The sequence below is a fragment of the Betta splendens genome, chromosome 16 (assembly GCF_900634795.4).
Source record: "Betta splendens chromosome 16, fBetSpl5.4, whole genome shotgun sequence".
Lineage (NCBI taxonomy): Eukaryota > Metazoa > Chordata > Actinopteri > Anabantiformes > Osphronemidae > Betta > Betta splendens.
In genome coordinates this window covers 19,969,583-19,985,176 of record NC_040896.2, presented here as the reverse complement: position 1 = coordinate 19,985,176, position 15,594 = coordinate 19,969,583, and the positions used below count along the sequence as shown (strand labels likewise).

At 47.3% G+C, this 15,594-nt stretch overlaps 1 protein-coding gene across 1 annotated transcript in view; it reads right to left on the bottom strand.

Moving 5' to 3' along the window:
- Positions 1-719: 719 nt before the first annotated feature.
- Positions 720-15,594, bottom strand: part of me1 (malic enzyme 1, NADP(+)-dependent, cytosolic) — a 35,824-nt gene continuing 20,949 nt past the window's right edge. The window contains exons 4-14 of the mRNA XM_029130117.3: positions 10,324-10,399; positions 8,909-9,070; positions 5,916-6,019; positions 2,625-2,734; positions 2,461-2,558; positions 2,266-2,379; positions 2,052-2,157; positions 1,785-1,927; positions 1,499-1,672; positions 1,279-1,377; positions 720-1,198 (exon numbers count right to left, since the gene is read on the bottom strand). Coding sequence (XP_028985950.1) covers positions 1,034-1,198; positions 1,279-1,377; positions 1,499-1,672; positions 1,785-1,927; positions 2,052-2,157; positions 2,266-2,379; positions 2,461-2,558; positions 2,625-2,734; positions 5,916-6,019; positions 8,909-9,070; positions 10,324-10,399 — 1,351 coding nt within the window. The 3' untranslated portion in view covers positions 720-1,033. The remainder of the gene's footprint in view (positions 1,199-1,278; positions 1,378-1,498; positions 1,673-1,784; positions 1,928-2,051; positions 2,158-2,265; positions 2,380-2,460; positions 2,559-2,624; positions 2,735-5,915; positions 6,020-8,908; positions 9,071-10,323; positions 10,400-15,594) is intronic.

Below are 15,594 nucleotides of genomic sequence, written 5' to 3'. Positions count from 1 at the left end.
GATCGCTACGCTAAAGATTGCTAAAGCCAACTGTGATGCAACAGATGGACACGGTCAGATTTACATACAGCATTAAAAAAACTAAAATTGTTATTCAACTTGTGCTTTTAATGTGTTCAAATATTAACCCTCTGCGGCCCAGACAGCTGATTGACAGCAGGATGGTACTGACACCGAGACATATCGATCTACACGTCAGGTCAGCGCTCGCCCTCGGCACATTTACAGCAGGATGAGGCAAAGAAAGTGAGGAAAGCTGCCGTTTGGGGCCATAATTCCTGCCTGGGGCCAAACAGTCAGCACTGGACACTGACTGGACGGGTCTGGTTGTCGCTCTATTGAATGGGCAGGGGGCCGTCTGTCTGGTCTGTTATCGACGACTGGACGTGAAATCATCCTCAGTGTCACTGAGACAGCACCAGTCACACTTGCACTGGGCCATAAAGTGGATGATCATCAGCTTTTGTTATCACAAATACATGCTGCATGTGTGTGTATGTGTATGCATTGGTGCATGTTTTGTAGAATAATATTAAAAACATCTGCATTTTCATTTGCAGGATTGATAAGGAAGCAATGAAACGTGCCGTTTCCATTGTAGTAATGCATGGTGAGCACTAGAGGGAGCACACGGAAACATCTTTGAGTGGGGAGCGGTTGGTGTCATACAAGAAAACAAAAGTTACCTTTAGACTCACGCACATACATCACACAGTGAAAACGGTAATCATTTCGGTTTAATTTGACAAAGGGTTTTCTGATTGTAGCTGATTAATTGACTCTAAAGTACAGTACAATTAAATGTAAACGTGTGAAAACCTTTCTTTAAATATATCGCTGCAGAATCCAACAAAGCAACAACCATTGGAAAAATATTTAATACAAACAGCCTGAAATATCACTGGTAACAATAATGGCTTTGGTTTATAGCTGTCTTATCAAATTTAGAGTAATATATTTAAAGGAAAATCTACTTTCATTCTTAAAAATGCCGTGTTGTGATGAAGCTGCAGGTCAGCAGTTGACCAGTGTGTTAAAGTTTGCACGACTGCACAGTCATGCTGTCCTCTGGCCACGCGTACGAGTCCACGACAAACTCATCATAGTCCGTGGCGTACGTGAGGGAGCGAACGTGCGCTTCCTTGTCCGAAGGCTCAGGGAGAGTGGCCAGGTTGTGTCTGTAGGCGAACTCTGCAATCTGTGAAGCACAGGTTTCAGAATGGACTCTGACACGGACGGAACGACGTCACCTCGACGTACGGTACAGGACGTTCTCACCTTGACGGCCAGTTTGAGTGAGACGTCTCTGATGGAGGTCAGAGGAGGATACAGCCGGCCCTCTGACAGGTCCTTCTCTGTCACCAGGTGAGCAAGAGCCTGTTAAAAACCCAACAGTGAAGGAAATAAGTCAGTGATGAAGAGTGATGAAGGCAAGTTACACTCAGTGGAGCCGAGACCCAGGCCTTTTGATGCCATTTTATGCACGTCAGTGTTTTACCTCGGCTGCCGTGAGGAAGATTTCATCAGTAATGTTCTGAACGGCACAAGCAGTGACACCGAGCCCCACTCCAGGGAAGATGTAGGCGTTGTTGCCCTGACCAGGGTACAACGTCCTCCCGTCCGGCAGGGTCACGGGGTCAAAGGGGCTGCCGCTGGCAAAGATGCCCCGTCCCTGCAGCACAGAGCAGAACGGCATCAGCAGCGGAGCGGAGCTACAGTAATGGCCACCGGCGGCCATGTTCCATCAGCGTGTGCAGGAATCAGTGCAACAGCGGCGCCAGCACCTCTGTGAGCGCGTAGCACTGCTCCGCCGTGCATTCGGCCTTGCTGGTCGGGTTGCTGAGGGCGAAGATGATGGGGCGCTCGTTGAACGAGGCCATGTCTCTGATGATCCGCTCCGTGAAGGCTCCGGCCACGGCTGCCACTCCTGAACAAGAAGTGTGACAGGGAAGCGTCAGGCCGCACGCAGCAGCCGAGGCGCAGAGCGTCTGAGCTAATCTGACAGCGGCGGTGTGAGTGACACATGGCAAAGCGGACGCTGGCTGCTTTACCAATGATAGCTGTGGGTCTCAGCTCCCGGACTACGTCCTCCAGTTTCCTCATCTCTGGGTGTTTCTGAGCAAACCTCTTCTTCTCGTGAGTCAGGTGATCACGGCCCTGAGGATTTAAGGTTTAAAAGGTGAGGTGTGTGTGTGTGTGTGTGTGTGTGTGTGTGTGTGTGTGTGTGTGTGTGTGTGTGTGTGTGTGTGTGTGTAAATAAGCCACCTGGACAATTAGGCCCTTGGAATCAACCATCCAGATCTTTTTCAAACACTCCTCCTCAGCGAGTCCCTCTTTCTTCATGGCCATGACGATCAGATCGGCGATGCCCATCGCTGCCTGGGAGCAAGATAAAAAGCACAGAGATAAAAGAGGCGCTGCTCAGTGATGGGGATGTCAGCATGATGCGGGTCCACCTACCTCCCCTGCGCCTTGGAACACAATGGAGTGGTCGCACATTCTGCTTTTGGTGATGCGGAGGGCGGCCAGGAGGCCGGCCACTGCCACCGCAGCGGTGCCTGCGGAACACCAGCGTGTGACGCAGGATTTGCACTGAATGAATGGAGTCGATGGAGTTCACTTACCTTGAATGTCATCGTTGAACGTGCAGTACTTGTTGCGGTACTTGCTCAGCAGGCGGAAGGCATTTATATTGGCAAAGTCCTCAAACTGAATCAGACAGTTCATCCCGTACCTGTGAACAGTGCGGTTGGAGGGGTTACGCACAGTATCTGTTGAGTTAAAGGTCAAGGGTCATCTCCTAAACACATAAACCGCATACATTACAGTAAGAATCAGCCGGCTCTGCTAGAATCAGTCCAGATGGGGGCGCTCTCTCGCTACACTACACAGCAAAAGGCGCCGCAAAGGAAAACGTTCAAGTAGAAGAAATACTCAAGTCAGAGCGTAGCCTACAACCTTGTACAGTGTGCTGTTTAATGGACACGTGACACGCAGGCACCTGCGCCCTGCGTTTATGACAGCACCTCACAGTGAGAGAGGTCAGCACCAACACCGCTTTTATAGGAAACGCAGCCAGAGGCCACGCAGAGCCCCCGTAAAGCAGCAGAGCTCCATCCTAATGAGACGCACTCACACCTAGTCACCACAGTGAGATGGGAACAGGAAGCTCCAGCAAAAAGAGTCTCTGAACCCGACATCAACGATGAGCGAAACCACGAATGAATTATACTGACGTCTTTGCAGTTTAACGCAGATACTATAGGGACACTTACTATAGGGCCGAGGTTGTTTGAGTGTTAAAGCTTGTGTTAAGTAAGTAAACAAAGAACGTGGTGACGGGTGAGCGGCTCTGATTCCCCACAACAGCTGAGGCCTTGTCAGTTATTGAACAAAGATGATAAGTTTGTAAATCTCACCAGATCATCTGCTTTTTCAGTCTCGTGTCAGTCTTTTTCTTGCCTTGATTTTCATTATTGTCAATTAGTTTTTCAGTCCCCATTCCCATAAATTAAAAGAAACCCTGTTTGTGATATCGTACAATTCACCAAATCTATTCCCCACTTGTTGCAGCACCTGCTGAAGCACTTAAGCTTCGAGGAGGAGATAAAACTACAGAACAAACAAACACAAGAAGATACTGAGAGGCTGACGTTCCACTCACTGCCAATACAGGAGTGGCGTTAGAGAGAGAAATGTGTTTTCTATCAGGCTGAAGCAGCAGCGAGGCGCTGAGCGACTGTGTGAGGAGGAGGAGGAATAATGAGGCCGAGACGGGAGCTATAAACTTTTCATTGTGTTCGGGCTGTAGGAGACACAGAGAGGCGACGGGCGAGGATAGATGTGGCCTCGCGCTGCTGCCAGCGCAGCGCCCTCCACACGGAGAGGTCACGTGGGTTCACACAGCACCAGGACGCTCGCGTGGCCGGTCCGGCGGCGTGTTCAGAGTTTTTAGACCTGTGACAGTCAAGAAAGATCAGACGCTCCTCTGGAAACGTCTGTGCAAAGCATGACGCTGTACGATTTTTAACCCATTAACATGCATGTAGATAAACAGGATTAATGAGAGCAGGTGTCTGCAGCGGTTTGGACGGTGGAGACCATCGCAGCATTCTACCATGGACGCTACCATGGGACACAGTGATTTATGGGGGGCCACATGGCCAATGAAACAGATGACTTCTTCGTATCCAAGTAGCACATTGGGGGGTTCCTCGGTGATCACCGCCACAGACCAACATGTTAAGAAAAAAGGCCCGTGACCTTATTGATAATGTTGTAGAGGACAGAGGCTGAGATCAAACCCAACACTCCAGCTAACAGGGCGCAGGAGGATGTCAGTTGCTACCAGCGCTGAGGGGCGGCGGAGGTACAGTATGAAGTGGTCGGTCGAGGCATGGAAGGACTAAAGGGACGTCTGCAAAGGTCACAGACAAGGCTGCTCTGTCCAAACACAGCTGTTCAGCCTGTGTGCATATGTGCAGTTGTGCACACAGACTGAGGCTGTGTGTTAACCTCCGTCCCTACGGGGCTCAGGCCTTAATAAATCCCCATCTCTCTCTCTCTCTCTCTCTCTCTCTCTGTCTCTCTCTCTCTCTCTCTTTTCCTCTCTGTCTCTCTCTCTTTTTTGAGCCCGAATCTCTCAGCACTCATTATTTCACAAATCCTCAATCCACCGTTAGACCAGGATGCATTGTGCATTCTTTCTCTTCTCCCATCTATCCATCGGCCTTTTTGTTCATGCTAGGAGCCTGGAAGTTGGAGCTTGATGGCATTCCTGTAGTCAGATTTACATGGAATACACCATAGACCTCATTCTGTCAAACACTGGACAACCACTGGCGACGCAAACAGTTCTGGCATCTTCCACTTTCAATCAAATTGTCCAACGGACTATTTCAGCCATATGTAACACAGAAGCCTACACTAGTACATGCATACATTATTATTGCATTGTTGTGTATGGCCTATGTTGTTTTGAACTTTGACCCCTCCCCTTTAACGCTATTATAATCATCAACACTTTTGTGCAGAGAAATTTCCCCATGCCAACACAAACGCCCCTAGGGATGAATTAGGGCACCACAGCCTCGGTGTGTACTTTTTAAAAGGTGGGCGTGAACAGCTCCAATGACAATCTGAGATGATTCACTTCTGCCTGAGGACACGAGCCGTAGACAGCACAGGCTCGTTTCTGAAATGGAAACCTGGCATGAACCCAAACAATGAGTTGTGTCAACGCATGTAACTGTTTTACATCATTAGCGAAGGTAAAAAAAACAAAAAAAAAACAAAAACATCAATATAACTCCAGAGTTGTAATCATTCGTTCTGTCTCTGAGCCCATAATTATTCATGTTCCACCAGTCTGGTTTCTCTGCAGAAAAAAAGAAAGCATCTTTCCCCTTAGTCAAGAAGCAACCCAGTCATTAGAGACATGGTTTCCTGTTGCCAGCTGGAGAGGACCCAGACCCAGGCTGCTCCTTCAGGAGTCCAGTTTCTGGGGGTAGAGGTTTAACCAGGCCCATGCACTGGGTCATGGTGCCAAAGAGATCCATAGAGTCTGCACGGTGTCCAAATGAAGGTATTGGAGGTACTGGAGAGCAGACTTACTGTGAAAAAGCCTGCCTGCTTGATCTCAATCAGCAAGCGTTCAGGAAAATCAATTATTACTGAATGATCTAAATATCCTGAGCATGACTGACAGACACACTGGTTCCATTACAGACAAACAGGCAATTAGTGGTGCTTCTGTGAACTAATTCAGCCACCAGCGACTTGGCTGCGTGTGCTGAAGATGGTGAACTGCTTAAAAGCCTCTATTTTACGAGCCCCATGCGCTGCCTGCACCAAAATGACAAAGCAGACCGGACAGAGGAAGCGTGCGAGCGATGAATGGAAGGCCGCTCGCGTACCTGTCCGTCACAGCCGTCATGAACTCGTCCAGGAGGTCGTCGTAGGCCTGGCCCCGCACTCGTTTATGCCTCAGGCCGATGTACAGAGGGTCCTTCAGCAGCACCTGCAAAAACACACGGAGGCCGGTTAGATGCTGAATAACGCTCAGAAATAAACCCAAGGTTTGCTCACGATGTTCCATCTCAGAACTTGTATTTTAAGATTTAATGTGGTGCAAATAATCCACATAACATGTATCCAACTTCCAAACCAGCACCACTCATAATGCATCCTATCTTCTTCTTGTACAGCAATAAATGTCAGCGTTGATGTGGAAAATGCGTCTTGATTAATTTGCGACGTGCATCAAAGCAGGACGCAGGACGGCTCCCGGGGACTGTGCCCCGAGCTCGACCTCCAGGGATTTTCAGGCCCAGAGGTTAGAGAACCGGTCCGGAGCGCTGTAATGCCTCGTTGCCACACACAACCTTTACTTCTAGAAAAGGATAATGAGAGGGCGCTGCTGAGATGAGAAGGGAAAGTCTGCAGCCACCTTCTCAACGCAGGGTCGAGAGCCTTATTTAAGGCAATATGTATTTGAAGTTGACAAGTCTTTTACTCGCAAGCTTTGAATGGAAGAGGCAGGAGGAGGCGGGCAGGTTCCGCTGTAACCAAAGCAAGTATGTTTTTAATGTGCTCCCACAGAGAAATGGAGATTTTACAACATGATGCAACGGCATGCGAGAAAAAACTGCTAGAAAAAGTTGATGAATTGTTAAAGCTCTGCGGTGGAGTCTCATGTGATGGGAGCTTGCGTTACTCCATGGGAAGACTTAAGGAAATCAGAGTGGGTTTCAACTGGGCTGACCTTGTTGATACTGTGCTGAACTGTTGACATGAGTCGTCTTTCTGTCCCAGATTATCCGCCGTTGATTGGCTAAGCTGCCCTTTGTGTCGCACGGCCCCCTTTCTCTCATGAGGGATTAGCCGTGTGTATGGCTTTACAGTCTGTGGCTGCTGGGGACTCACCGGCTCCGGTTGCATTGTCTCTGAACCGGTGGCTGTTGGAGCGGCGAGGCGGAACCTTCACGGGGGAGTCCGGGCCCCGCAGCTCGCCACCAAGAATCAATTCACGGGGTCCATTCAAGGATGACACCAGCGAGTCTGGGTCCGGGACAGGTAAGTGTGTGAGGGGTGACATTTGGCCCCAGGACAAACAGCGAAGGCTGATAAGAAGCGGGACGATAACCGTGTGACGCAGAAAAGGTGGAACCATCTGAACACAAACAGCTGTGTTGTTATTCACGCTTGTGACCTGATTTTATTCTGTTGTGTGTGACGTTTCATGTGTTTTAGATCACACAGCTACCACGGCTAACACAAAGCAATAAATAAATAAAGTAAATAAGCCTGTTGCAAAACTCAAGAACTATTCTTTAGAAAACGTCTGGGTTCTGGGTTTGAATGCTTGGACGTCTGCCTGCGTGCCTCCCTCTGTAGCCCCACATCCACTCAAGGACAAATATAATCCCATAATAACAGTCATTTTCATAATTAGACGGAGCTACCACTACCTCATTGCCTCCTTCACCTCCATCTGCTTCCATCAGGCCGTCAGAGTCAGGAAACAAGGGGAGGCACATTAACAAGGGGGCAGCGAGCTGGTTCCTCTAATACGAACCCAGACCAACTGCACACACTCGATCCCATTAGGTCTCATTGAGCCTGTCATCTCTTTAGGATGCTGGAAAATGGAACAGTCCTCTACGGCCAAGCACGGCACAGGAAAGCGCCTCTTTAGGGTCGACCAAGGGTCAAGTTCTTCGGTAAAGTGGCTCCCTGTGCACTTATTGGCTTCAGAGAGAGAGGAATATAGATATAAATCATATCACTGCTAGCCCTTGTTCACCTCATCACCTCATATGCCAAGGAATATGTTACATGTTGCATATATACAAATATTATATATATTGTATTTTTATGTACAAGGCCTTGGTTAATATGGCTTTCAAAGAGTTACAGTCCAGGAGGACAAAGGGTTCACAAAGCTTTATACCATGCCCCCCCCCACCACCACTTCCCCATATTTGCCATTCCAAGCATGTTCATGTCTTTCTGTCAGGACTAATACGAGGACTGATACAAGGAATCCATGAAGGAAGCCAAGGCCACAGCCGTAGGCAGATATGTGGACCTCCATCATCGCTGATGCCCGCCGAGCCATGACAAGCTGTTTTGTGGATTCTGCTAATAAATCCAGACACGGCAACATCTCTCACCCTAAATCCACCCAAGACATTTGCTTATAATGAAACTATTGTAAACTGAAGACTGTCCTGGAATATGAAGGAAGGAGATTTGGGCAGCGCTGTTGCCTCACTGCAAGCAGGGTGTGGGTTCGGTTCCCGGTGCGGCCAGGGTCCCCTCTTTGTGTGGAGTTTGCATGTTCTCCCCGTGTTCTCCCCAGAGAACCTCGTCCCAGGGTCCAAAGACATGCGCTTAGGTTGGTTGGCTACGTTCCAATGCCCAAAGGTGTGAGCGTGTCCGTGCGTGGTTGTTTGTCTCTGTGTGGCCCTGCAATAAGCTGCCTCCCGCCCTGCTGGGATAGGCTCCAGACCCCCCACCCCCCACCTCAGCCCCAGACAGAGACTGAAAGGGTGGAACGGCTGCTGCTACAGTACGTTCACCGACAGGCAGAATGGAAAGGTGCTTTCCCAGTTGGCATCTTTTGATGGAGTTGCTAACGTCACCCAAAGCCTACCTGACTTTAAACTGAGGGCACTTCCCCACTGGCAAAACACATAAAACCCTTGAGTAATCATGATGTAATAGAACGGAAATATATATTATAATAATTATTGTTATTGTATGAGATGAACAGAACAGGCCAGGGACTTGTTTTTGCCTCCAGCCGTGTGAAACTATGTGAAACTAACTTACATGTACAGTAAATTAAATTGCAGATGTGACATGTTGCCCTGTGCAAACACTGGACAAGCACCGCAGCTCTCACCTCATTCTCTGTGCCCACATCCAGCATGACAGGCAGACACTGCTGCGGCGGCATCCCCCCACACGCCGTGTACAGCGCCAGCTTGCCCACTGGGATGCCCATGCCGTAGCAGCCCAGGTCCCCGAGGCCCAGGATCCTCTCTCCATCCGTCACACAGACGGCCTGTCAATCAGTGCACACAGGCGTCAGCTTCAATTTTATCCTTCAAAGCCAAGTGGTTAAATAATAAGCAGATAGAAAGTATAGTATGGAAAAACTCATTTTCTACCAGGGTTCAGACCTGTTGCTCAGGTCCCTCAGCGTAAACCAGACGTTGCTACACCCTCCTGCTTTTCCACTCAATGCTCACTTTACTTTCACAATAAGGTTTTGGGGTTGATTCCACAGCGTGAAACTAATCAATTGTGTAACACATCGTTTCACCGACAGCAGAGTTTTATTTGAATCGTGCTTTTTCCACCACTTCCACGCTCAGTGTGAAGCACTAATACTTTACGGCCTCATTCATCCCACAGTCTGACAGCTTTAAAGACTGTCATTACAATTCTCATATGAATGTTCAGAATCCATAATGACCACGTTTAATGTCATCGGCAGCTTATTTTCTTATTACGTGACGGGGCTGTCGGTCGCTCGCTACCTTGGCTCCCGTTTCTCCCTCCGCTCTCATGAGTGGCACGTTAAAAGCAGGGCATGGTTGCTGCAGGCGAATTAATAATAAGACCACCCCGACAATAAGAGGTGGCATGTGAGCGCTGAGGTAAATACCCTGCTGTTGACAGCTGGGAACAGGTGGCTGAGGCTGCAGGAATATTTGGAATGCCAGAAATGCCGGCTTTTCCTGCTGGTTCCGTCATTTTAGGTACGACTAGTCGCCCCGCACCTGAGAATCTGTTGGGATGTTTGCCAACAGCAAAGAGGTCTACATGTCTGGGATCTGAGGGAAGAATAGTGCTGGAGTTTGGGAAGGAATGCGGTCTCGTTCTTGTCTGAATCCAGATTCCACAGGCCTCTTGTCCAGTTCAGCGTCTTGACTCTTCTACCTCAGAGGATGTTGCATGGACAGTAGCTGAACTGTCTTTCTGAGTTATGCACCACCTTCCCCACCCTCCCTCATTTGGACGGGAGCATCTGCTGGTCTACATGCTACATGTTCTTTCTGCTGATGGCACCTTTCCAGATGTGTAAGCTGCTTATTTACTTCTCTGCAATGCAGTGGACAAGGTGTCTTCCAATAGGATTTATCCAACCACAGATCATCAAATCAGATTTTTCTTTCCTGTGTACCAACATATTTGAGATGTGTTGCCTTAAACTCGTACATTTTCTCACTAAGAGCACGTTTCATTTAAATTCATATTTCAGCACACATTTCTTTTGAACACTGATAACACAGTTTAAATGCTGCATATTACCCTGATGTCCTTCTCTGGCCAGTTCTGGAGCAGGGAGGCGATATGGCCGCAGTCATGAATAGTGATGAACAGCCCCCTGCAACACAGAAAAACAAACCGTGAAACTGAGAGGTAGTGTATTATGCAACGGGAAACACAGGGGAGGCTGATCGGAAACTGACTTACTATTATGTCTCATGCGATACCTCAAAAGCAAAATAACTGTGTGAAAGACATCTATAAACTGCAATTTAAAATCTGTTTGACATTTAACTTGTGGGTGTTTTTCTGTCTCTCTCTGTTTTTACTCAGATTTTATTGAGTGATCGCGGCACTTGGGATTTACCATTGAGTCTAGAGTTCGGGGCTTGCCCAGAGTTTGCTTTGGATCAATCCAGGTTCCCAGATATTCATTCACTGATGTACCAACCTACAGTATAGTATCCAACACTTTCTCCTTGCTTTCCTCCTGTGTCCTTCGCTCTCAGACAATCCCCACATAAAGACACTTTATCAGTGGGACCCAGCTGCAGAAGCCTTCCTACCCACCAAACCCATCTGGTTATTGTGTTGGGACTACACCTCCTTCACGTGCCAGTGACAGTAAAAACATCACTATTCGTAAGAATCTGCTCATAAAGTTACAATGCATGCCATTAAAGCCGGTGGCCGAGCCATGGTGGGAAAATGTCAAAGGCAAACAGTTTGAAACACAGTTAAACGTAAAATATAGTGACCTCAAGAGAAAGATATATAAGTGTCACATAAAAATACTTCCACAACTCAGGGATGAGGCAGGATGCACCATCAGCACCATCAGCAACTGCACACAAGTGAACATGAATTCACTTTTAAACACACATGAAAAGCTAATACAGGCACAATCAAACTGTTGATAAATGAAAATGATGATTTAAATGTGGTGCTTTCCCAGTGGGAGCACAGATGATGGGCAGTCGGTCATAGTGTTGACCTAATGACTCTGCAGGGGAGGAGGGTAGCTCCCACATGGCCACAAGGTCAGTGGTTCCAGGTTTCAGCGTGCTTGCTGCACGTTGTGTCCAATCTGAAAGGCAATAGCTTTTCTTTTCTTTTTAGAGTTTTTGAGAAGACAAAAACCTGAAAGTAAAATAGAAATACATGGACTGAAGGATAAAAAGCAGGATTGGATGTTGCAGTGCACCAAGCCCTGCGGCTCACATGAAGGACACAACACCACAGACATCTGGCATCTGTACTTTAAACAGCTTTTAACTTTTCCAGCAATATAGTATAATGGAATGCATCAGCATACATTTACACATCCGTCCACTTTAATGTATGCGTGCTGCGTGAAATGCACCATGGGTAGTTGATTTCAAATGATCTGGGTCATGTATATACAGCTGTAAGGGAGTGTGGGAAGCATTTGCATTAACACAATGTAAAGTGTGTTAATCCAAAACTGTGTGTGTGTGTGTGTGTGTGTGTGTGTGTGTGTGTGTGTGTGTGTGTGTGTGTGTGTGTGTGTGTGTGTGTGTGTGTGTGTGTGTGTGTGTGTGTGTGTGTGTGTGTGTAGTTCTCACTTTCTCCCACTCTGTACTTTCAGATGAACTGTTGACTTTGTTGAACTTTGACCCTGACAATAACAGTTGACCCTAACTAATAGGCACAGTGATTTAGGGCAGCCATGCCCCCAGTAAAACCCAGACATACCCACCAAGCCCTGAGGACATATATCTGCTATTGCAGTGCCTTATTGCAAGTCCATCATCATTGCCTGTTTGCTTTCAAAATGTCTATGCATTTCATTCTGACACATGAACATAATATTTCAGCATATCAATACTTAACTAGACACTAATAATGTGTGTGCATGAGTCAGACTGCTGCTGCTCTTCCTTAGTCTGCTACATAACGAGGGCCGCGAGGCGCTGAGCTGCTGTGTCTCGTTTCCCTGAGAATAAACGAAAGAACCTGAAGCCGGACACAGCTCCTTCGCTGACCTGCAGCCTCACACTAAACACACCCCTGGGACTGTGGTGAGAAGGAGAAGCAGCTTTACACAAAACATCCCCACACACACTTATATGTACCACAGTGACCTTCAATTGTTGACCCATGCAAACACTGAACCCCATCGGTCAGAACTCTTCACCTACGCCACATCTTCACAAAACAATTACTGAGAAACTAGTGTCAAAGCAGGTCAAAGTCACACTCTGAGATTTCTCCAACTAATCAGGATCCAAATAAGCCGTCATGGTCGGTGAGTGTCCCCTGTCAAAATAATACAGATGACTGTGTGTTTGGAAATGAGTTTCAAAGGGTCTGTTTGGAGTTTAATGACAACAACTAATCAGATAGAAAATATCAACACGCTGACAGTGACAACCCCTACAATGTTACAATGTACAACCTTTATTTTGAAAGGTTACATTGGGAGAAAGCAAAAATCTGATGGTGAGCTATAAATCACCTGATCTAATGAGCAGTATGCGTGAAGTATTTGAAATAAAATCCATATTTTCCATGTTCTGTGGCCCCTAACATTTGTCTTAGCACAGGGCATCACAGCTCTGTGCAGACTATACTATAGGTGCAAGATTTTTGACAGGGTGCCAAGACCAACAGTTCTAAGGTGTGCAGTCAAATGTGTGCCTCTCTGGCCTGCAGCCAACTGGACTCGTCATCGGACCCAGAAGAGATTTAATGAATCCCTTTCCCGCGCAGGCCGAGCTGCCTGACGCTGTTGACATATGCAGGTCAGGTGAAAGCATGCGTCCATCAGCTGACACCAACAGTGTCTCACTCAGGGGCATATTTAGACCTGCCAGTGATGTAATTCCATCTTAACTTCACAGACTGCTGTGGTGCTAAACACACACTCAATCACCAGTGGCATGAGTTACACTGTGATCCTCTGTGGAGCAAACAGCACGCGGCCAAAGCACAGCCCGCCTTCGACAGAAGAAGAAACACATTTATTAAATTGGAAGAGTCTGGAGCGGAAATGAGTGGCTTTTGAAAACAAGCTCAAACATGAGCATCGCTCCAAAATTAACACGTCACAGGCCTCCACCAAAATAGCTGCAGGGGTCCAGTTCTACTAGAGGTGAGCAGTTCAGCTGGTCTTACACAAATCCAGTATAAACATGTGGGAAGAGTTCCACCTGAAGAATCTCATTAGGACAGATTCAATAGAAATGTACTGTAATACTCATCCCAGCTCCAGTACAAGGAGACAAGTATTTCTCTGACTGGATGTGGGACATACTCGACCACAAGCGGCAGAAAAGGACTGACAGCCCAATATTTAAGCAGTGAGACAACCGGTTTCAACTTCTGTGCTTCCTTTCCGTCACAGTTAACATATTTCCAAGGGAGCGGATTATTATCAGGATCATTTTTTATCATTACGTGACTGTGTGATTGTGGTTTGGGTAGTAATAGGTTAAGTACTGTAGAAGTATTACTGTAAGTCAGCGGGCCAGTCTTACGGCCTGCATGCTGCAGTGTTTTCTCTCTCTGGCCTTTAGATGAATGGAGCCAAAGCAGCCAAACTGTTGCCGTTACAGATGCAGTCGTGCCGCAGCGTGCGAAGCCGCCAAGTAACTGACTGAAGCAATAAAAGAGAAGATGAAAACACGGTGAGAGTAGGGTCCCCTGGCAGTGCCAGGGAATTACCATGTTCATGCCCCGCTCAAGAATAACTAATCGCAATGGAAAAGCTATTAAAAGAACCCAAATTAGCAAAAGAGCTGTGGGAAGAGGAAAAATGCCCCATACACACCACAAGAACCCGACTAGAAACAACCGGGTAGTGGCTAAACCATCCAGGCATCCAACCATCCGACCCTCTGCTTTAAGGTCACTGACCTTTCACTCAAATGAGCTTTGCGGGTTGAAAAAAAAGAAGCCTTTCTACTGTAAGTTCATTCCTTCTAGGATTTCTGTTCAGCAGAACTCTCACCATTTGGAAATCAGTGGTGACAAATCTTTTTTTCCATTCTCGTCTCTTCCTTTTCCATCTCGCCCTCCTCGTCCTCCTCCTCCTTTCCGAACTGTTTGACTCTCTACAAACAATGCACTCTTCTTCATCCGCCGCCCACTTTCCTTGGCATAGCGTTACATTACAAATATTCAGCACGTCGTCTAAATCACCCGCTCTTTTCACACAACCGAGCTCCAGTCTCCTATTGGAAAACCACGTCAACCCCCCGCCTCATTCCTCCATGCGACCAGTCGTTTCCCGTGATGCTTTTCCAGAGCAGCTCTAGAAAACTTAAAGCCAGCGCTGACAGCAGTTTAGCTAATCTGAAGAGCTTTTTTCACCGCTCTGGTAACGTGCTGAGGCAATACATAAACTCCTAGGCCAGTCTGCAGCAGCCACACAGACACAGGTTATGGGTCGTCGGCTGTAGCTGAGCACATGAAGACAAAGCAGTTGAGTGTCAATGCGGCTGCTCCTGATGTCCAGTTTGTTTCACAGCCAGCCTTACGTAACTCACAGGGCAGGAAACAGCAGGAAAAAGTCCATTCCAGCCCTAAGGCCCTGCTAAAGGCATCAGACGCGGGCTTGATGAACCCATCTGGCCATTGGAGCAGTTTCAGCCCACTGCCACCAGGTTTTCTAATCACTTGCCATCCCGACACATGGAGCACATCAGTGACGTTTGGTGTAGGGTGCAGACACACCTCGATCAGCAACCGTGCAAAAACCCAATAGTAGTGAAAATGCTGCTTTGCAACTGTGGTCAACACCATGTTGTGCATATTAGAAATTTGACATCATCTAGAATTTTACATCATTCACATAGTTCATCATTTCACAGGAAACACACAGTTACACACAGCTCAGTGGCCGGAGACACATTAAGGTGATAGTTTACAATCATTGAAGTTAAACACACCACATTTTAATGTAGAGGCTGTTAAAGGTCAAGAATGTATAATGTACTGTACATGACTTGTGAGGACGGCTGCAGGCCCTACTCAGGGATATGAAAACTACCACTTACCGTATGCTTTAAAGAAACACTGTGTGTATTTTAAGCAGGGTTACTGTAAGTGGGCGTTGTCCCTCTGACAAACACCATTCAGGCTTTAATGGATGATTTGGAGCCGTCCTACTGAAGCCACTAGAGGAATGTGTTAGTGACCCCATGTGACCTTTACTAACTCTGTTGACGCGCCTAAATCAAAGTGAATGTTTAGAGAAAGGTCAGGTCTCACATAATGAAAACAGATCAAAGAGACACAAACCATAGTGTTTACCAAATTTTATGATGCACTGTGATATTATTGACACTG